The sequence below is a fragment of the Oncorhynchus keta genome, chromosome 33, assembly GCF_023373465.1.
Source record: "Oncorhynchus keta strain PuntledgeMale-10-30-2019 chromosome 33, Oket_V2, whole genome shotgun sequence".
Classification (NCBI taxonomy): Eukaryota; Metazoa; Chordata; class Actinopteri; order Salmoniformes; family Salmonidae; genus Oncorhynchus; species Oncorhynchus keta.
In genome coordinates this window covers 7,620,131-7,642,751 of record NC_068453.1, presented here as the reverse complement: position 1 = coordinate 7,642,751, position 22,621 = coordinate 7,620,131, and the positions used below count along the sequence as shown (strand labels likewise).

General features: G+C 45.7%; 1 protein-coding gene across 5 annotated transcripts in view; it reads left to right on the top strand.

Annotated features, from left to right (window-relative positions):
- Positions 1-22,621, top strand: part of gramd4a (GRAM domain containing 4a) — a 63,427-nt gene that overhangs the window by 27,897 nt on the left and 12,909 nt on the right. For 4 of the 5 annotated variants that reach the window (XM_035748564.2, XM_035748565.2, XM_052491742.1 and 1 more), the window contains 3 exons: positions 18,518-18,638; positions 20,628-20,701; positions 22,247-22,391. In XM_035748564.2, the coding sequence (XP_035604457.1) occupies positions 18,518-18,638; positions 20,628-20,701; positions 22,247-22,391 (340 nt within the window). Of the gene's footprint in view, positions 1-5,504; positions 5,818-18,517; positions 18,639-20,627; positions 20,702-22,246; positions 22,392-22,621 lie in introns of those variants that run through there. The other variant, XM_052491743.1, reaches the window with a different exon arrangement.

Genomic DNA, 22,621 nt, shown 5'->3' with positions numbered 1-22,621 from the left:
GGGGAATATTTACTTGGAATAAAATGTCAGGAATTGTGAAACTGAGTTTAAATCTATTTGGTTAAGGTAGTCATTTACAACATTAACAATGTATACACTGTATTTCTGATCAATTGAGAGAAAGCCAAGAGTGTGCAAAGCTGTCATCAAGGCAAACAGTGGCTACTTTGAAGAATATAAAACATATTTTGATTCAACACCTTTTTGGTTACTACATGATTTCATAGTTTTGATGTCCTCTTATTCTACAATGTAGAAAATTGTAAAAGTAAAGAACCCTTTGAATGAGTACGTGTGTCCAATGTTTGACTGGTACAACAGGGCCCAAAAATGGTGTACTATGTAGGGTGCCATTTGGGATGCAACACCCCTCACTATATGAGATGGAAAGTCGGTGAGGAAACAGCAGGCTTGTCTGTTGTTGTGATCTTGTTTGTTCTTGTTGCCTGATCATTTTTATCACATTGATTATTGATATTGTCAACTAATCACTCCTTCCATTTCAGTTCTACAGGGACCGTTTCCCAGTGCTTTTGTAGCACTAACCAGAGTCGTTGACACAATGTAGGTTTGTAGAGTGCCCCGCCCTATGGGAGTTCCGGTCACGGCCGGTAATGACACGGTAATGACACAGGCTGTAGTGACGCCGCAACACTGCGATGCAGTGTCTTAGAATGCTGCGCCCCTCAGGAGGGCAGGGCATATATATTTTTTAAAAAAGAAGATTATTTCACATGTAGATGTGGGAAGCTAAAAATGCTAGCTAACTTGCAATTTTTTTTTAGCCAGGCTGCCAGCTAGTTACTGCTAGCAAGGGAAGGCAACTCTTCCTTGCATTCACAAACTGAGCTGACAAGTTTCTATCGCCCCCTTGTGAATGGGAGTGTGTCCGGTGTGCATATCACGTTACCAAAAGGTGTCTGCTGCTCAAAAAAATCCCACTCCACACACACACACACAGATCAACTGAGTGAAGCTTGTCGTAACATCCTCTTCCTCCTCATGTTGGGTCAGTGGGTGTGTTGCGATGCTTGATAGACAGAAAGAACAGCTGGTCCCTCTCTCTCACGTGTGTGTGTGTGTGTGTGTGTGTGTGTGTTACATTGTTGCTGTGTCACTGTTGCCCTACGGTAGCTCCTGGCTCTCAGAACAGATTAGTACAATTTAGATCTCGCTCTCTCTGTCATGGCTGAGTCAACCTCTCTTCCCTTACAACCCTCTCACTTCATGTACCCTGTGAAAAATCCGACAATGTCTCCTAGAACGACAAAGCACTATCGACACAGGTGCTTGTTTGGCTCTATTATGACTGGTTACTGACTGAGCTACTCACGACTTCCTAGCTCGATCTGTGTTTTACGTGCCACTCGTTGTGCAGGAGAGGAATCTCAGTACTGTCTCTGGTTTGGTTTCCACTGCTTGCAGCCTGTTGCGTGGTTGTCCGGGGGTGTGTCTGTACTTCATGATTCTGAAGCATGCATTCTGCAGGCAGATGCCTCCTTTAAGCATAAAGTACTGCAGGTAACGAGACATTGCACAGTGGATGTTTACATTTTATATAAGGAGTTTAACTCGATCCATGAAACATTAGGCAGCAACAAGCAGGCCGCAAACAAACAGCATCCTCCTCCATCCCCTATGTCTTCTCTCCAGCTATTTACAGTGGCATGCGTCTCCCTGGTTGTCAGCAGGCTAATACTGTAATTATGCTGTTTAGGACACAGCAGTTACACTATATTCAATACGTTATATGGATGATGTAACATGGGCATATGCCGTCAGCAATAAAGTCATATTCGTTTATATAGAAAATAATTGTAGTTCTTTGAGTCGACTCAGATCTCACTATGGATCATTGGTTAAGCCTTGTTCAAGCACGTCGAACAGGCCAATCTATATAACACCTCGCAATGCTATGGTTTCTTCACCACTTCACAACTCTATTTGGTTACTAGCTTGTTAAGCAGCTTTCTTCAGAATACTAGCTCTCTTAACGGTTCCTTTTGGTGTGGATTTGGTATTTTATTAGGATCACCATTTAGCTGTTGTGAAAGCACCAGCTACTCTTCCTGGGGGATGCCACCCACCACAGAGCGTTGTGGAACTTCAGTTTAATTTGACTGATTTCAAGTTAGCTTGTTAGGAGCGCTTTTTGTAGACTGCTAGCTACGGTACACCTGTTGCCTGGCATGCATGCAATTAGCATTGATAGCTCGCTAGCTCCACTGCTTTAGCATCCCGCCTATGGGTTTCCACTAGTTTTAGCAAATGTTACCTGTGGTCTCTAGCTCACCATCGGTTCCCACCATTCAGAGTTAGCTGAACATTCCAGTGTCTTCGCTAGCTAGTGGGCTAACGGCAACACGGGGGCTTTAGCTGTCAACTTCTGCGCTAAACCCCCATTCAGTTTGTTTGGCTAACATGAGCGGCGCTGTTTCTTCTTAGTGTGTTACGCCACCATTGAAGCACCATCCCTTTTTAAATCCCCCTGTAGAAGATGACCTAGCTGTGTGTTTCTACCTCGTGTTACTTGGTTTACAAACCGGGTCACTATTCTGTTTTTCACACGACGGCTAGCTAGCTATCATCACTCAGGTGAAGATAATCAGCTAATTAGCTAGCTTCCCTGTTAGCTCTACTTTCACTACACCAAAAGTATGAAGACTGCATTTATTCCCCACCACCCTGGTAAATAAAGCTGTCATCCTGCTTACCTGACTCAAGCTCACGTTACCCAGTGTCTCTCAACTTCACGTTGTAGTAGCAGTGTGAGTAGCTAGCTATCTATCCCCACGGTAATTCCATTTGCTTTCGTCCGTCCGGTCGAAACGAGATGTTGACAGGCTTACAGTCAATTTGTCAGGGAAGAGGGAGAAAAAAGCACCCAAGTCTAGCAAAGCTTGCCTTTCAATTGTGGGTAAGATTACCATCGGATCTGTGCTACTTTCCTCCGCGTAGACCGCGTTTTCGCGGCTCTCGTTAACATTTACATTTACATTTAAGTCATTTAGCAGACGCTCTTATCCAGAGCGACTTACAACTCTGCTAGCTCTGTGCAATGCGCTAAGCTGGGCCCTGGTGTCATTTTAAATGTAGAGTACAGCACATGCACACATCCATTAGTCCACAACGTTTGGAGAATGTTTACTTCTGAACAATGTTTCCTTTATTTTCACCACTTCCTGCCATAATGTTCCTGTCATAACCTTTGTTGAGCTCTAAACTCATCTTTTTTTTTCTCTCTGACCTTCTCATTTACAACTGCGACCTGGCCAAGATGAAGTGAAGCAGTGCAACAAAAACGAGTTACACAAACACATGTACAGTCAATAACACAATAGAAAAATGTATAGTGTGTGCTAATGTAGAAGAGTAGGGAGGCCATAGAGGTGAAATAATTACAATCTAGCATTAACACTGGAGTGATGGATGATGATGATGATGTGCAAGTAGAGATACTGGGGTGCAAAAGAGCAAGAGGATAAATATGGGGATGAGGTAGATGGGTGTGCTATTTACAGATTGGCTGTGTGCCGTGATCGGTAAGCTGCTCTGCTCTGACAGCTGGTGCTTAAAGTTGGTGAGGGAGCTAAGACTCCAGCTTCAGTGGTTTTTATTTTATTTTTAATTGCAATTCGTTCCAGTCATTGGCATCAGAGAACTGTAAGGAAAGGTGGCCAAAGGAAGTGTTTGCTTTGGGGATGACAAGTGAAATATACTTGCTGGAGCACATTCTACAGGTGGGTGTTGCTATGGTGAGCTGAGATAAGGCAGGGCTTTACCTAGCAAAGACTTATAGATGACCTGGAGCCAGTGGGTTTGGTGCCGAATATGAAACGAGGGCCATCCAACGAGAGCATACAGGTCGCAGTGGTGGGTAGTATATGGGGCTTTGGTGACAAAATGAATGGCACTGCATCCAATTTGCTGAGTAGAGTGTTGGAGGCTATTTTGTAAATGACATCACCAAAATCAAGGGTCGGTAGGATAGTCAGTTTTACGAGGGTATGTTTGGCAGCAGGAGTGGAGCCTTTGTTGTGAAATAGGAATCCAATTCCAGATTTAATTTTGGGTTGGAGGTGCTTAATTTGAGTCTGGAAGGAGAGTTTACAGTCTAACCAGACACCTAGGTATTTGTAGTTGTGCACATTCTAAGTCTGAACATTCCAGAGTAGTGATTCTAGTCGGGTGTGGGCATCAATCAGTTAAAGAGCATGCATTTTGTTTTACTAGCACTTAAAAGCAGTTGGAGGCCACGGAAGGAGTGTTGTATGGCATTGAAGCTCGTTTGGAGGTTTAAGTGTCCAAAGAAGGGTCAGATGAATACAGAATGTGTCGTCTGCGTAGAGGTGGATCAGAGAATCACCAGCCGCAAGAGCGACGTCATATATACAGAGAAGAGTCAGCTTGAGAATTGAACCCTGTGGCACCCCTATAGAGACTTCCAGAAGTCCGGACAACAGGCCCTCTGATTTGACACAGGGTTCTGTGTGTGTGTCTCTCTAACCCAGTGGGATGTAGGGCAGGGCAGCAATAGGAGAATATTGATCAGTCAGCCAGCCAGTCACCAACAGAACAGGACAGAACTAACTGTCCTGTATGGAATGCAGTTGGATTGTGTCAGGACAGCAGTGACATCAACAATAGCATGAGGTATGGTGACATCGGGGTCACAGTAGGGTGGATTTTGTGTCAATAGTATAGTGTCTCTGTGACTTGTAGGTTCTGTGTTGTTTAATAGATCGACCCTGTGTGCATGGGCTTTGCATGTGTGCCGGGGTTAATAGATCAGCCAATCAGTCTCTGACTGTCCCCACCTATCGATTTGACCAATCCACATCGTGCGTGTTAAAATGAAGTCTACGTTTACGGTACATAACACGGCCATGTTTTAAAAAAAAAAATATTGACGTGTACATGCATGCATAGCGCTGTCTTACACTTAACTACTTACCCTCGTTGTTGGTGTGTTAAGTACTGTACAGAATGTGAACAGTGAACACAGCAGGTCGGTGTGTGTGTGTGAATGGACCCATTGTTCTGCTGGTGTAATCTCATGCAGTACTTTTCCTTCTCTTAGCCTAGATGAGAGTTTTTTTTTTTTTGGTCTGCTTGCATACACACATGGCATTCACACTGGACGCTGCCTTTGACTAGTATAGGGGTCCTGAGGTTCTGTCGGGACAGACTGCATGGGAGGGGAGTAGTCCAACGTACTTGGTTGATAGATTCCAGAACGTTTTAAGGACTCTAGGCTCCATCTCTAACTCTGCAGACTGGAAGGCCTCTCTTGTATTTATGCTATAGGATCCAGCTGTGACTCGCTATAAGCAGACTTGACCCACATACCCTGATTCTCTCCTCTGGAGTTTTGATCAGCTATGAGGTTGTTTGTTTGGTACAGATGTCGCAGTGTGACGCAAGGCTATAAACTTGACACCTAGACCGGCTGACTGGGAGCTGTATTTGAGTGCAGGGAGATTCTGAGTCTATTTGGGTCAGGTCCGTTAGGCAGTAACCTTCCACTGAATCCCAACTTCAGCGTAGTGGGACGAGGTTGTTTGGGCCTGTATCAGTGCTGGCGGGTCGCTTTTCTGAGGTGTAGAGAGTTGGGTCGCTTCTGGATTTGGTCGATACCATAGCCCAGTTGGAGTGTGGGATCCTGTGGTGTCGGTCAATACCCTAGCTCAGCAGGGTGTGCTGGCTGTGTATCAGAGGAGATGGAGGATTGCAGCGGCCCAGGCCCAGACTTTGACGGGCTTGTCGACGGAGGTTGGACCGACAAGATTAAATCTCACAAGAGCAACCTCAACCTCAGTAAGTTAACATGACCCATTTGAGTTTAAGACCTCGGTCTCCCACAACCTCAGTAGGTTCATATGATCCGTTTGGCTGTCTGTCTCGATAGCCCCAGAATATTTCACCTGCCTTTTCTGGGTAACTATCTCCTAACTCTCTGACCTGTCTGTGTACCTCCTGTAGATTTTAAAGTTTCATTGGTTAGACCAGCAGCTCTAGGGTGTGACACATCACTCTAACTGTGAAGGGCTCTGTCTCCCCACTGTGTGTGGATGAGTGGGATATGGATTATGAGGAGATGGCACTCAAACCGAAAAAAATCTGTTTCTTCTCAGCTGGTCAGTGGAGAGAACGGGAGAGCGACACTCAGGCATGAGTCTTAGCTATTTAAGGACAGTTGAACCACACACATGATGTTTGTGCATGACTCTGACCCTGGGTTGTAGGATGTTGTATGTTACTGGGGTTCATTGTGGCCAGAGAAGGAAGAGAAACAGGCACGCTCTGTTACTGTGCCACTGTGACCCAGGGTAAACTGCACTCCTGATTCTGACGCTTAAGTGTTAAAGTACACTAGCACCTCTATCTCTGCTTGGAGCACAGGTGTGCTTTCCATTGTATTCACAGTTACAATTTATACAGACGTGATAATTAAATGTATTTCCAGGCACTAGCGTTTTGTCCCGTCCTAAGTTGGTTTAGACATGATTCTTCCGCCCCCTGGCTGAGTACAGAGAGAAATATGGTGTCTCCTATTGCCCTGGAAGAGGTTGTCTTCACTGATATATCCCTTAATCAATGTGAACTGTGCCTTGGTCTTATTATCGCTCACACATTTTCTGTTTGCCGCAAAATTGAAAAGCAACTGTGAGTCAAAATGCGTTGCGATCTGGAGGGTGGCCTTTTTTCTACCCTCACCCCCGTGGTTCTAATGTGGAATCTGCACCATTGCCGGAATCATGGACAGTGGATTTTAGAACATTCCATGATTTTAAAGACTCATGTACACTGAGTATACCAGACATTAGGAACACCTTTCTAGCATTGAGTTGCACCCCCCTCCCCTTTTGCCCTCACAACAGCCTCCACTCGTCGGTGCATTCCACAGGGATGCTGGCCCAATGCTTGCCACAGTTGTCAAGTTGGCTGGATGTCCTCTGGGTGATGGGCCATTCTTGATAAACACTGGGGAAACTGTTGAGCGTGAAAAACCACAGCAGTGTTGCAATTCCTGGCACCTACCGTACTCCATTCAAAGGCACTTCAATCTTTTGTCTTGCCTATTCCCTTTCTGAATGACACACGCACAGTCCATGTCTCGATTGTCTTTAATCGGTCTCCTCCCCTATATCTACACAGAGTTTAAGTGTCATCAATAAGGGATCATAGCTTTCACCTGGTCAGTCTGTCATGGAAAGAGCAGGTGTTCTTAATGTCAAATCAAAGTGTATTTGTCACGTGCGCCGAATACAACAGGTGTAGACCTTACAGGGAATTGCTTACTTACAGGCTCTAACCCATGGTGCGGAGAAAAAAGTGTGTGTAGGTAAGTAAAGAAATAAAGCAACAGTAAAAAGACATTTGAAAAAAAGAGTAGCAATGCTATATGCAGACACCTGGTAGTCAGGCTTATTGAGGTAGTATGTACATGTTGGTATTGTTAAAGTGACTACGCATATATGATGAACAGAGAGTAGCAGAAGTGTAAAAAGAGGGGTTGGTGGGACACAAGCACTGGTTGGTGGGGCCAATTTAGGTAGTATGTACATGAATGTATAGTTAAAATGACTATGCATATCAGATAAACAGAGAGTAGCAGCAGTGTAAAAGAGGGGTTGTGGGGGCACACAATGCAAATAGTCTGGGTAGCCACTTGGTTACCTGTTCAGGAGTCTTATGGCTTGGGGGTAAAAACTGTCAAAGCCTTTTTGTTCTAGACTTGGCACTCCGGTACCGCTTGCCATGCGGTAGTAGAGAGAACAGTCTATGACTGGGGTGGCTGGGGTCTTTGACAATTTTCAGGGCCTTCCTCTGACACCGCCTGGTGTAGAGGTCCTGGATGGCAGGCAGCTTTGCCCCAGTGATGTACTGAGCCGTACGCACTATCCTCTGAAGTGCCTTGCGGTCGGAGGCTGAGCAATTGCCGTACCAGGCAGTGATGCAACTGGTCAGGATGCTCTCGATGTTGCAGCTGTAGAACCTTTTGAGGATCTTAGGACCCATACCAAATAGTTTTTGTTTCCTGAGGGAGAATAGTCTTTGTCATGCCCTCTTCACGACTGTCTTTGTGTGTTTGGACCTTGATAGTTTGTTGTTGATGTGGACACCAAGGATTTTGAAGCTCTCAACCTGCTCCACTACAGCCCTGTCGATGAGAATGGGGACGTGCTTGGTGCTCCTTTTCCTGTAGTCCACAATCATCACCTTAGTCTTGGTTACGTTGAGAGAGAGGTTGTTATTCTGGCACCACCCGACCAGGTCTCTGACCTCCCTACAGGCTGTCTCGTCGTTGTCGGTGATCAGGCCTTCCACTGTTGTGTTGTCAGTAAACTTAATGATGGTGTTGAAGTAGTGCCTGGCCATGCAGTTGTGGGTGAACAGGGAGTACAGGAGGGGACTAAGCACACACCCCTGGGGAGCTCCAGTGTTGAGGATCAGCGTGGTAGATGTGTTGCTACCTATCCTCACTACCAGGGGGTGGCCTTTCAGGAAGTCCAGGATCCAGTTGCAGAGGGAGGTATTTAGTCCCAGCGTCCTTAGCTTGGTTGTGTGCTTTGAGGGTACTATGGTGTTGAATGCTGAGCTCTAGTCAATGAACAGCATTCTCACATAGGTTTTCCTTTTGTCCAGGTGGGAAAGGGCAGTGTGGAGTGCAATAGAGATTGCATCGTTTGGGTGGTATGCAAATTGGAGTGGGTCTAGGATTTCTGGGATAATGGTGTTGATGTGAGCCATTACCAGCATTTCAAAGCACTTCATGGCTACGGACGTGGGTGCTACGGGTCTGTAGTCATTAAGGAAGTTTGCCTTTGTGTTCTTGGGCACAGGGACTATGGTGGTCTGCTTGAAGCATGTTGGTATTAGACTTAATCGGGGACATGTTGAAAATGTCAGTGAAAACACCTGCCAGTTGGTCAGCACATACCCGGAGCACACGTCCTGGTAATCCATCTGGCCCCACAGCCTTGTGTATGTTGACCTGTCTTACTCACAGGTCTTACTCACATCGGCGACGGAGAGCGTGATCACAGTCGCCCGGAACAGCTGATGCTCTCATGCATGCCTCAGTGTTGCTTGCCTCGAAGCAAGCATAGAAGTGATTTAGCTCGTCTGGTAGGCTCGTGTCACTGGGCAGCTCGTGGCTGTGCTTCCCTTTGTAATCTGTAATAGTTTGCAAGCCCTGCCACATCCGACGAGTGTCGGAGCCGGTGTAGTACGATTCAATCTTAGTCCTGTGTTGACGCTTTGCCTGTTTGATGGTTCGTCGCAGGGCATAGCGGGATTTTTTTTTTGTCAGCTTCTGGGTTAGAGTCCCGCACCTTGAAAGCGGCAGCTCTACCCTTTAGCTCAGTGAGAATGGCTTCTGGTTGGGATATGTACGTACAGTCACTGTGGGGACGACCTCCTCAATGCACTTATTGATAAAGCCAGTGACTGATGTGGTGTCTTCCTCAGTGTCATCGGTGCTTCCTGCTTTAATTTTTGCTTGTAAGCAGGAATCCGGAGGATAGATTTGTGGTCGGATTTACCAAATGGAGGGCGAGGGAGAGCTTTGTATGCGATTCTGTGTGTGGAGTACAGGTGAGCTAGGATTTTTGTTCCTCTGGTTGCACATTTAACATTTTGATAAGAGATTTGGTAAAACTGATTTAAGTTTCCCTGCATTAATGTCTCCGGCCACTAGGAGCGCTGCCTCTGGGTGAGTGGTTTCCTGTTTGCTTATTTCCTTATACAACTGACTGAGTGCGGTCTTGGTGCCAGCATCTGTCTGTGGTGGTAAATAAACAGCCACGAAAAGTATAGCTGAGAACTCTGTAGGCAAGTAGTGTGGCCTGCAGTTTGTACACCCAGTGTATATTATCTGTGTCCATGTTCAGCCAAAACTCAGAGAAACAGGGTGTTACAGTTCTTCAGGTCCGTGTTCTTAATGTTTTGTATACTCAGTGTATTTTAACAGACAACTCCTATTTTTACAACTTAGGTCAGCTATTCTGGCCTATAGAAACTAGCGAACCATCCAATGATGGGATTTATAAATAAATGATTTGTGCTCCCGAAAGGATTGATCTCCATATAAACAACTTTTAGAAAGCTCATTCTGAGCTGTTAATGAATGTGAATAACCCTTTAACTGGAACAGAATGGGAAACAATATTACCTTGACATCCCGTAATCCGAACCATCTATTTAAACATTTTAAGTTTGTTCAGACTGGTGTTTAAATTCAAGGAAAAGTTTTTTACAATTTAAATGTGTTTACGGTTCCCCCTAAATCAGGTAGGCACATTCCTTCATATGGTGTGGGAGTGCCCTACAGTTACATTTCAAAGTGCATGAATGTAAATATCCAATGAGTTGCATCTACTATGTTACTAAACTTCAGTAGCTTCTTGAATCTCTCAAACCATCAGAGACCATTACTACTGTCAAGCAGCACATCAAAAGAGATGTTGGCACTTAGAATCACCCCCCCCCCCCCCCGTCACTGTTAGAAGTTACAACATTAGAATTATTGACAGTGAGAGCAGAGCGAATGGTGCTAGTCGAATAACAATTAAGGCCTGGAAAATTATACCCATACAAATAAACAAACGATAAAACCAACATTTTTACAAAATCTTATTTTTTTTTAACTTTCTTTACTTTCAGACCCACAGGGAAGGGGTGGAACGGGGAGGGTGGAGGTAAATGCATCCTCTGTTGATGAGCAACCTTAGATGTTTTTCGGTGGGGTAGAGGGAGTCCGGACTTAGGGCAGGCAGGCCCAGTGTTGGGTCCATCTCGATGACCTGCTGACGGGATGAAGAGTGACAGAGTGTGACTGGCTCTGCCTGATTACTCCAGTACATTCAATACCCATTACACAAGCATGGGGAGAGGCCTGTGTGTTACATTACCCAGAATGCTTCACTCTTATTACCTAGGCTGCCTCTCTGTCCTGTCAGCTGTTGTCTAATAGGGTTACAGGCCTTTTCTGCCACTTAGCACGAGGTCACAACTAAGCTACTTATACCACGCAGTGCTCAAGTTGAGACTAACTTTTTCCACCGGTGGCGCTTGTGCTACAAACTTTTTCAGTTGATGGGCCCCAGCACTTGATTTGGTCGCACACAATAAAAGGCCACTCTAAAATGTGCAGTTTTGTCACACATCACAATGCCACAGAGTTAAGGGAGTGTACAATTGGCATGCTAACTGCAGGACTGTCCACCAGAGCGGTTGTCAGAGAGAATGTTATGTTCATTTCTCTACCGTAAGCTGCTGTTTTAAAGAATACATCCAACCTGCCTCACAACCGCAAACCTCAACCGCCAGCCCAGGACCTGCGGGGTCGTCTGAGTTCAACCACCCAGACAGCTGATGGAACTGTGGGAATTTCTGCACAAACTGTCAATTGTCTCCAGGGAAGCTCATCTGCATGCTCGTCGTCCTAACCAGGGTCTTGACCTGACTGCAGTGGGCAAATGTTCACCTTCAATGGCCACTGGCATGCTAGAGATGTGTGCTCTTCACAGATAAATCCCCGTTTCAAATGTGCCGGGCAGATGGCAGTCGGCGTGTATGGCTTTGTTTGGGCGAGTGATTTGCTAATGTGAGCAGTGTCCCATGGTGGGGTTGTGGTATGTGCAGGCATAAGCTATGGACAATGAACACAATTGCATTTTGTCGGTGGAAATCTGAATGCACAGAGAGACTGTGACGAGATCCTGAGGCCCATTGTGCCATTCATCCGCCGCCATCGCCTCATATTTCAGCATGGTAATGCACGTCCCCATGTCGCAAGGATCTGTGTACACAATTCCTGAAGCTCAACATTTCCCAGTTCTTCCACGGCCTGCATACCCACCAGACATGTCACCCATTGAGCATGTTTGGGATGCTCTGGATCGACATGTACAACAGCTTGTCCCAGTTCCCACTAATATGGTTGTCCTTTTTAATTCAATTGCGCGTCGTTGTGTTTGGCTAGCTGTTTATGTCCTGTACAGTGTAGGCCATATGTGAAGGCAGAGTTTGCTAAACGAATGCCCCGCGACTGATACAAATCATCACATCATTCAGCCAGGTAGGCCTACTTTGCAGTCAACATTTTAATTAGGAAGGGTTTTTAGGAAAGCCTTTACAAATGTTCATTCAAACAGATCATAATGACCGAATTGCGCATTGGCGAAGATTCAACCAAAACGTTGGGACTATTTGCATACATGATATGCAATACCCATTGCTGTTCTGCATAAATCTTGACAATTTTAAAAACAAAGCGAATTGTGAACCAACAACTTGCTACATGTTTTTTTTCAGTGGCACCCTTGTGCCACGCTAAACTAGCAGGGCTGACACAATCTTTACCCTATAGGACACACACAGACGTTTACATAAATACACATTTACGATCATGAATACACATACAAAGTGGGGTAGAGGTCAAATAAAGCAAACTTCCATTGTTAAAGTACTATAGTAACATGTATGATAAGCCGAATTGAAGCGGAGTTGTACTAGCTACTAAGTAAGTGGGCTTGTTTTAGATACATTCAGGTACTACATGGGAGTATACAGTAGAGCTATAGTCAGGTGGGCCATTCTGCCAGTGCTTCAGCCAACTCTGCCGTGTTCATTCATACCAGATGGTATCTGTAGGAGGACGAGGCTTGCCATTTTTTTTCTGCAAGACATATGGGCTTTCCACCCAGACGGGTACTTTTAGTCATACACTGACAGAACACAATGAGATATTCCATTCTACCTGTCTGGGGGCCATTATTAACTGGATTGAGGGACAGAGAAAGGGAGGAAGAGATGTACAAGGAGGGAGGAAGAGAGGTGAAGGGAGGGCGGGGAATGTATGGGGATGGGAGAAAGAGACATAGCTCATCTGTTGTCTGGGTTCTATATCCTAGAAATGGAATGAATTCTATACTATGTTCTGTATCCTCCAGCTCAGAGAGAGAACTTTGATACTCTGCTTGTGGCTGTGCTAGCAGGTAGGGGGTAGCGTGGGGGACTGATACATATTTGATAAGGGTTAACAGGTAGAAATGAGAGCGATGGAGAGAGAGAGAAGTGTGACACTGCTGTAGTATAAATCTTCTATGTTAGATAATTAGGGAGATGGTGGTAGAGGAAACCGTCTGTGAATTATACATGTAGCCCTACAGGGGGGAGTAGCGTCTCTTTCGCCCTCTCAACCTCTTTTTGTCAACCCCCCCTCTTTCTCTTCTCTCAACATGCACTCACCGGGTGGACAGAAATCTATTGATCTGTTCTTTCTTTTTTTCCCTCTCTCACCCTCTCTTTTGTCCTTCTCTGTTTTGATTTTGACCCCTAGTGTCTGTGCTGCTTTGGAGTCAGAGTGATCCTGGTGACTGGTCTGTCTAATCACACTGTACAGGCTAGCGGGGTTGCTGTGTAAGGTTACTTCAGTACATAGGCGACTCGGAATAAGATGGGACGTTAGTAGCAGCACGTGTTCTTCTGGAACAACACTATTAATGTTTAGGAGAAAGACTGATCGGAGGCTGTGGGGTAAAGTAACACCAATATCTATATGGACGCATGTCATGTGGGTGCAGTAATTTGTATGTAGCTTATAGCATTAGGTCAGCCTCTGAGTTATGACTGGTGTGTGTGACAGGACATTATACCCTTGTAGTTGTATGGAGACGAGTGTTGTGATGTGGTGTGGGTAGTCATTTATAATGGATGTTCTTTCCACTGGCTGTTGAGCTGTGTTAATTTACTGTAATTGACATTCCCATAGAAAAGAAGTACCCTGAGCGGTGAACCTAAGTACAACAACACAGTGGTGTAGTGAAGGGTAAACGCTGTTTACCTTTTTTGTTTGTTTTTTTTGCTTAAGCTTTTTACCCACCTTTTGCCGAAGGGGAAAAAAAAATGCATTGACAATATAGGAGCTCTACTTCACTCACTGTGAACGGCGGTCTATTTTTATCACTGATAGTACATTTGACGACCTCTCACCTCAGCACTGATCTACAGTATGGCAGTGTTTACCCTACCCTTCCTCACCATTTGTATAAGGGCGGTGGATCTCCTCACTTTGCTTTGTTGCTCCTTACCAGAGCTTGGCTTCTATTGTTTTCCAACTGACAACTCAGTTGTAGGATTCGACTCATCTCATCCTCTGCTCCAGTCTTTTTTTTGTGTTTCGTTTTTGTTTTGTTGGGTGGGGTGGATCGGCTTTAATATTTCAAATTGATTGTGGCTTCTACGTTGTAGAATTAATAGTGAAGACATCAAAACTATGAAATAACACATATGGAATCATGTAGTAACCACAAAGTGTAAAAACAAAAATATTGTCTAAATATTTTATATTTGAGATTCATCAAAGTAGCCACCCTTTGCCTTGACAGCTTTGCATACTTGGCATTCTCTCAACCAGCTTCATGAGGTAGTCGCCTGGAATGCATTTCAATTAACAGTTGTGCCTTGCGCCTTCATTTGTGGGATTTCTTTCCTTAATGCGTTTGAGATAATCAGTTGTGACATGGTAGGTAGGTGGGTGTGGGGTGGGGGGACTATACAGAAGATGGCCTTATTTGGTAAAAGACCAAGCCCATATTATGGCAAGAACAGCTCAAATAACCAAAAAGAAATGACAGTCCGTTGTGACTTTAAGACATGAAGTTCAACATTTCAACAAGGTCAACATTTCAACAAGGTCAACATTTCAAGAACTTTCATAAATTCTTCAAGTGCAGTCGCAAAAACCAGGCGCTGTGATGATACTGGCTCTCATGAGGACCGCCTAAGGAAAGGAATACCCAGAGTTACTATTGCTGCAGATAAGTTACCAGCTTAGGAAATTGTAGCCCAAATAAATGCTTCAGAGTTCAAGTACCAGACAGATCTCAACATCAACTGTGAGTTTGTGAATCAGGGCTTGATGGTGGAATTGCTGCCAAGAAGCATGGTGGAGGAGGTGTGGTGGTGTTTTGCTATGATTTTATTTAGAATTCAAGGCACACTTAACCAGCATTCTGCAGTACTACACCATCCCATCTGGTTTGCGCTTAGTCCCACTATCATTTTGTTTTTCAACAGGACAATGACCCAAAACACACCTCCAAGGCTGGGTAACGGCTATTTGACAAAGAGGAAGAGTGACCCGGCCTCCACAATCACCTGACCTCAACCCAATTGAGGTGGTTTGGGATGAGTTGGACTGCAGAGTGAATTCAAAGCTGCCAACAAGTTGCCTTACAAAAATATATTTTAATTACAGGTTGTATCATTTGATTTAAACAACATGCCTACCGCTTTGAAGATGCAGAATATTTTTATTGTGAAACAAACTAGAAATGAGACAAAAAAACAGAACTTGAGAGGTCGTAACTATTCAAGTCAATAGTTTGTAGAGCCACTTTTTGCAGCAATTACAGATGCAAGTCTCTTGGGGTACGTCTCTATAAGCTTGGCACATCTAGCCACTGGGATTTTTGCCCATTCTACAAGGCAAAACTGCTCCAGCTCCTTCAAGTTGGATGGGGTTCCGTTGGTGTACAGTAATCTAAGTCGTACCATTGATTCTCAATTGGATTGAGGTCTGGGCTTTGACAAGGCCATTCCAAGACATTTAAATGTTTCCCCTTAAACCACTCGTGTTGCTTTAGCAGTATGCTTCGGGTCATTGTCCTGCTGGAAGATAAACCTCCATCCCAGTCTCAAATCTCTGGAAGACTGAAACAGGTTTCCCTCAAGAAATTCCCTGTATTTAGCGCCATCCATCATTCTGTCAATTCTGACCAGTTTCCCAGACCCTGCCGATGAAAAACATCCCCACAGCATCACTTGGCAGGTTTGTTGTGGTGCCATATTCTTTCCATTTTTTATAATGGATTTAATGGTGCTTTAATGGGATGTTCAAAGTTCCGATTTTATTTTTTATAACCCAACCCTGATCTGTACTTATCCTTAACTTTGTCCCTGACCTGCTCCTTTAAAAAAATATATTATTATTTTACCTTTTAATTAGGCAAGAATTCTTATGTTCAATGACAGCCTAAGAACAGTGGGTTAACTGTCTTGTTCAGGGGCAGAACGATAGATTGTTTAATATATATTTTTTTTTAACTTGTCAGCTCGAGGATTCTATCTTGCAAACTTTTGGTTACTTGTCCAACGCTCTAACCACTAGGCTGCCTGCCACTCCTTGGTCTTCATGGTGCCGCTTGATTGTTGGTGCCCCTTGCTTAGTGGTATTGTAGACTCTGGGGCCTTTCAGAATATATATATATATGAGATTGTGTACAGGTGGACTTTATTTAAATAATTATCTAACTTCTGAAGGTAATTGGCTGCACCAGATCTTATTTAGGGGAGTCATAGCAAAGTGGGCGAATACATATGCACCCACCACTTTTCCATTTTTTTATAAAGGGGGGGGGGGGTTAAAAACAAATCATTACACGAAATTGTCCAAATTGGTTAGATGTATGTTCAATACATGAATTCCAAATAAAAATCCATTTAAATGACGGGTTCTTATGCAACAACATAGGAAAAATCGCCACGGGGAATGAATACTTTTGCGTGTGTGTAAACTCAGCAAAAAAAGAAACGTCCCTTTTTTCAGGACCCTGTCTTAATTCATAAAAATCCAAATAACTTCACAGATCTTCATTGTAAAGGGTTTAAATACTGTTTCCCATGCTTGTTCAATGAACCATAAACAATGAATGAACATGCATCTGCGGAACGGTTGTTAAGGCACTAACAGCTTACAGACGGTAGGCAATTAAGATCACAGTTATGAAAACTTAGGACACTAAAGAGGCCTTTCTATTGACTCTGAAAAACACCAAAAGAAATATGCCCAGGGTACCTGCTCATCTGTGTAAACATGCTTTAGGCATGCTGCAAGGAAGCATGAGATCTGCAGATGTGGCCAGGGCAAGACATTGCAATGTCCGTATTATGTGACGCCTAAGACAGCGCTTCAGGGAGACAGGATGGACAGCTGATCGTCCTCACATTTGCAGACCACGTTGTGTGTTTATTGTCGAAAGAATGAGCGTTACACCGAGGCCTGTACTTTGGCGGTGGGGGGGTCCGTCGTGGTCTGGGGTGGTGTGTCACAGCATCATCGGACTGAGCTTGTCATTGCAGGCAATCTCAACGCTGTGTGTTACAGGGAAGACCTCCTCCTCCCTTGTGGTACCCTTCCTGCAGGCTCATCCTGACATGACCCTCCAGCATGACAATGTCACAAGCCATACTGCTCGTTCTGGGCGTGATTTCCTTCATGACAGGCATGTCAGTGTTCTGCCATGGCCGGCAAAGAGCCCGGATCTCAATCCCATTGAGCACGTCTGGGACCTGTTGGATCGGAGGGTGAGGGCTAGGGTCGTCCCCCCCCCCAGAAATGTCAGGGAACTTGCAGGTGCCTTGGTGGAAGAGGGTGTTAACATCTCACAGCAAGAACTGCCAAATCTGGTGCAGACCCTGAGAAGATGCACTGCAGTACTTAATGCAGCTGGTGGCCACACCAGATACTGACGGTTACTTTTGACCCCCCCCTTTTTGTTCAGGGACACATTATTCAATTTCTGTTAGTCACGTGTCTGTGGAACTTGTTCAGTTTGTCTCCGTTGTTGAATCTTATGTTCATTCAAATGTTTACACATGTTAAGTTTGCTGAAAATAAACGCAGTTGACAGTGAGAGTACGTTTCTTTTTTTGCTGTGTGTGTGTTGCGGTCACGTTGCAAAGATTTGAATCTTTTGCGTCACTTTTGGTATCTGTTAATGTGCCATGTTCATCAACCATGTGCCTCCAGTCTTTGTGAGAGGAGCTGCCCTCTCTCTTCCAGTATTCATGAGACTCTGGTTGTGTGAGCATGAACACAGGGCTGAGCTCCGGCATGGGGCTGAGAGGAGTCATGGTCTGCTCGGTCACCTGATGACACCTGACACTACTGGAGTGAGTCAGCGAGGGGAGGGGAGGGAGGGAGGGAGGGAGGGAGGGAAAGAGGTCAGTAAGAAAGAAGAGGATCGAAGCGAGGGAAAGAGGAAACAAGAAAGAAACGGGACGTTAGTGAAACAACGTTAGTGAAACAATTACCGGCGTGTTCTGTCGGCTGTGTATTGTGACTAGTGACCAGCCTCTTAGCATCGCAGTGTCTCGGCTCAGGATACATAGCATAGCAGTGAAAGGAGCCAAGTGGGACAATGTAAGAGGATCACAATCTCATCCCATGATTATCATTCTGTACTGCCGTCTGCAGAGGTTGAAATGTAATCACAGCTCAGAAGCTACCAGAATAACACTGTTGTTGTTTTGAAACGGCCCCTTGTAAAGATGTGACAATATGATCCAGATCATCTCAAAGGTTTTGCAAAACCAGATTTTGAACAAGTGGAAATTGTATTCTGGAATCTATTTGTCTGTCTGTGGATTAACAACGGGGGTAAACAAATGTGGTGATAATCATCATTGTCATCATGATACCCGTCATTAATGTGTTGTTTTTCAGAAGAGGAGTTGAGGAAGCTACGAGAGGAAACAAATGTGGAGAAGATAAAGGAAGAGCTGGAGAGGGAGAGAGGGAAGAGGCTCGACCTCGAACTGAGAATGAACGAGGTGCTAAAATCCAGGTCGGTGATGGAGAGAGCGAGGGGAACAATGTGTGTCATCTCATTCTCTAAGTGTTGCTCACTTAGATGGTCACATCCCTCTCGGTCTGTGTGTATGTCTCTCGGTGTGTCTCTCGGTCTGTCTGTCTTCTGTGTGTTGTTTTTGTCGGACTGCTTTGCTTTATCTTGGCAAGGTCGCAGTTGTAAATGAGAACTTGTTCTCTACTGGCCTACTTGGTTAAATAAAACAACTCAAGGTGTGTGCGCTGCCTTCAGTGCTGCAACCCTGCCTACCCCAGTGAGTTGTCCTTCAGTGCTGCAACCCTGCCTACCCCAGTGAGTTGTCCTTCAGTGCTGCAACCCTGCCTACCCCCGTGAGTTGTCCTTCAGTGCTGCAACCCTGCCTACCCCCGTGAGTTGTCCTTCAGTGCTGCAACCCTGCCTACCCCCGTGAGTTGTCCTTCAGTGCTGCAACCCTGCCTACCCCAGTGAGTTGTCCTTCAGTGCTGCAACCCTGCCTACCCCAGTGAGTTGTCCTTCAGTGCTGCAACCCTGCCTACCCCAGTGAGTTGTCCTTCAGTGCTGCAACCCTGCCTACCCCCGTGAGTTGTCCTTCAGTGCTGCAACCCTGCCTACCCCAGTGAGTTGTCCTTCAGTGCTGCAACCCTGCCTACCCCAGTGAGTTGTCCTTCAGTGCTGCAACCCTGCCTACCCCAGTGAGTTGTCCTTCAGTGCTGCAACCCTGCCTACCCCAGTGAGTTGTCCTTCAGTGCTGCAACCCTGCCTACCCCAGTGAGTTGTCCTTCAGTGCTGCAACCCTGCCTACCCCAGTGAGTTGTCCTTCAGTGCTGCAACCCTGCCTACCCCAGTGAGTTGTCCTTCAGTGCTGCAACCCTGCCTACCCCGTTGAGTTGTCCTTCAGTGCTGCAACCCTGCCTACCCCAGTGAGTTGTCCTTCAGTGCTGCAACCCTGCCTAACCCAGTGAGTTGTCCTTCAGTGCTGCAACCCTGCCTACCCCAGTGAGTTGTCCTTCAGTGCTGCAACCCTGCCTACCCCAGTGAGTTGTCCTTCAGTGCTGCAACCCTGCCTACCCCAGTGAGTTGTCCTTCAGTGCTGCAACCCTGCCTACCCCAGTGAGTTGTCCTTCAGTGCTGCAACCCTGCCTACCCCAGTGAGTTGTCCTTCAGTGCTGCAACTCTGCCTACCCCAGTGAGTTGTCCTTCAGTGCTGCAACCCTGCCTACCCCAGTGAGTTGTCCTTCAGTGCTGCAACCCTGCCTACCCCAGTGAGTTGTCCTTCAGTGCTGCAACCCTGCCTACCCCAGTGAGTTGTCCTTCAGTGCTGCAACCCTGCCTACCCCAGTGAGTTGTCCTTCAGTGCTGCAACCCTGCCTACCCCAGTGAGTTGTCCTTCAGTGCTGCAACCCTGCCTACCCCAGTGAGTTGTCCTTCAGTGCTGCAACCCTGCCTACCCCAGTGAGTTGTCCTTCAGTGCTGCAACCCTGCCTACCCCAGTGAGTTGTCCTTCAGTGCTGCAACCCTGCCTACCCCAGTGAGTTGTCCTTCAGTGCTGCAACCCTGCCTACCCCAGTGAGTTGTCCTTCAGTGCTGCAACCCTGCCTACCCCAGTGAGTTGTCCTTCAGTGCTGCAACCCTGCCTACCCCAGTGAGTTGTCCTTCAGTGCTGCAACCCTGCCTACCCCAGTGAGTTGTCCTTCAGTGCTGCAACCCTGCCTACCCCAGTGAGTTGTCCTTCATTGGGGTGGATCACCCTGCGCTCCAGCCGGTATTAATTAATTCCACCATGTGGAATGTCTCCTTGTCCTTACAGTAAGGTCTACAAGGGCATAGAGGGGCATGAAGATACACTATACATCAAATAACCAAAATTTAGACGCGGCATAAATCCCATGAAGGGTGTACTTGAATGAGTCTTTGCAACACTATGTAAACAAACAATCTTTTTCTCTTTTTTTCTCCTTTTTATTCTATACTTCTATCTTCTATCAGGTTGGAAGACTCGCCGCCACAGCCTGCCCGTAAACCCCCGTCTCCAACGCCTGCTGCCAATGGCAAAGACGCAGGTAAGCAAGGCAGAAAGTGGCCTACGGTGTAACGCCTATGACCGCTGATAGTAAACCCCAAAAAGCGCCCCCTATCTGTACGGTTTATGGATTAAAGAGCCCAGATTGATACTGCTCACACTGATCCCAGATCTGTAAAGATTTTAAATAAGATGCCTAGTTTCAGTATTTAACGAGCCTTGGGTCAGAAGAAACCTTTGTCAGAAACTGCAGTAACTACCATCAGTGAAATAAAAGGGTTTGTAGGACTACAGGGCAGCCAGGGACTGTGGGGAGGCATTCAAGAGTCTGGTTGAAGCCAGTGATAGCCCGGTGGGGCTGTAGACCTGACGGGACAAGAACAGGGGACCAACGTTTCCTGTGACTCTATAGGGACTGTGGGAAGACTGTAATAACCCTGTGTGTGGGGGGGATTCAGGATGATGTGTTTTCTCCATGGGGGATTTCGCATATTGACAAACACTCACAAAGCATCTTAAATCACTTGAGACAATGCAGAATACCTGTTTTTCATCAAAGTTAGGTGTGTGTGTGTGTGTGTGTGTGTGTGTGTGTGTGTGTGTGTGTGTGTGTGTGTTCTCGTATCAAAACAATTTGTTCAAAAAGGATCCGTTTCCCCATTCATTTTAAAACTCTAACCCGACCGTAAGGACGAGCAGCTTTAATAGCAGTGTTTAGTGCAGAACACATTCTGGGCTCTGAACATCCTCTCTACCAGATATATTTTAGTGTGTGTGTGGAGCACAGATTACTGGCAGGCAGCCTATCTGCCAGCACGCTGGAAGAAAGACACTGTTTGTGTACATGGGACGGAACAGTTTGAACTGTAGAAGTATCTTTTGTAAAAGCAAAAATCTTGATTCTTTTAGGTTTCCAGAACCAGTTTGTCTAGTAGCTTCAGGTGCTGGTGACACTGGCGAGGTTTTTATTTTAGGGTTCCTGATCACTGTTTTAGGGTTCCAGAACCAGTTTGTCAAGTAGCTTCAGGCGCTGGTGACACTGGCGAGGGTTTTATTGTAGGAAATGGGCAAGGTTTAATCTATGCCAAACAGGCCCGTGGTGTTAGTTAGAGCAGCCACGCCAACTGTAGAATGTGCGTACATGAATTTGTGTTTCTGTACTAGACACACAAGGAGCTCAGTGTGTAATTTAGGTTAATGGGTCTTTGGTATTAACTCTAAATTAAACCAATGTCTTAACAGGGCGATCTACAGACCTGTATCTCCTTCTCTACCCGTCTTCATTTAATAAACGGCTTCAGGTAGTTAGTTGCCCTTGGTCATAGAAACTCCAAACCGACAGTGAGGCAACTTCATTGTACTTATTATAAACCTGCACTGCCTGTAAACCTCTTTTCCTGTGTCTGTCTTGTCCTCGCTCTCCCTCGTTCCCTGTCTTTCGAATGTGCATTTCATTAATGTTCAGTGACAAGATGAAAGACAAAAAGAACAGACATGAGTCCTCTTCGTGTGCAGTAACGTGAAGCGCCCACTAACAAATAAAGAACCCTATTGAGACCGTGACCTTCAACTCTGCCCCCTCCAGACAAAGAGAAGCCGCCGCAGGGGGAGACCCTGTACTTGCGGGCGTGGAGGTGGCTCTATGACAGGTTGGGGGTCTACATCGAAGACTTCCGCTTCGTCCCGGAGGAGAACACTGTGGAGGCTGAGGAACCGCTAAGCGCTAAAAGGTGCGTCGTTGTGCTCATACGATGGCGTGTCAAAATCCTAGAAATACAATAGAATGAATGGGTCCACCCCATAATGGATTATTGGTTTAAATTGGAATGTCTGTTCTTGTAAATGTATTTCTATGTTCTAAAAGGTGAGTACTGAGTGAGGTGGTGAAAACACCAGTCACATTGAGAGGCTGCGTTGTAGTTGTCCGTATCGGAAAATGGTGAATTTGTTGCACCCCACA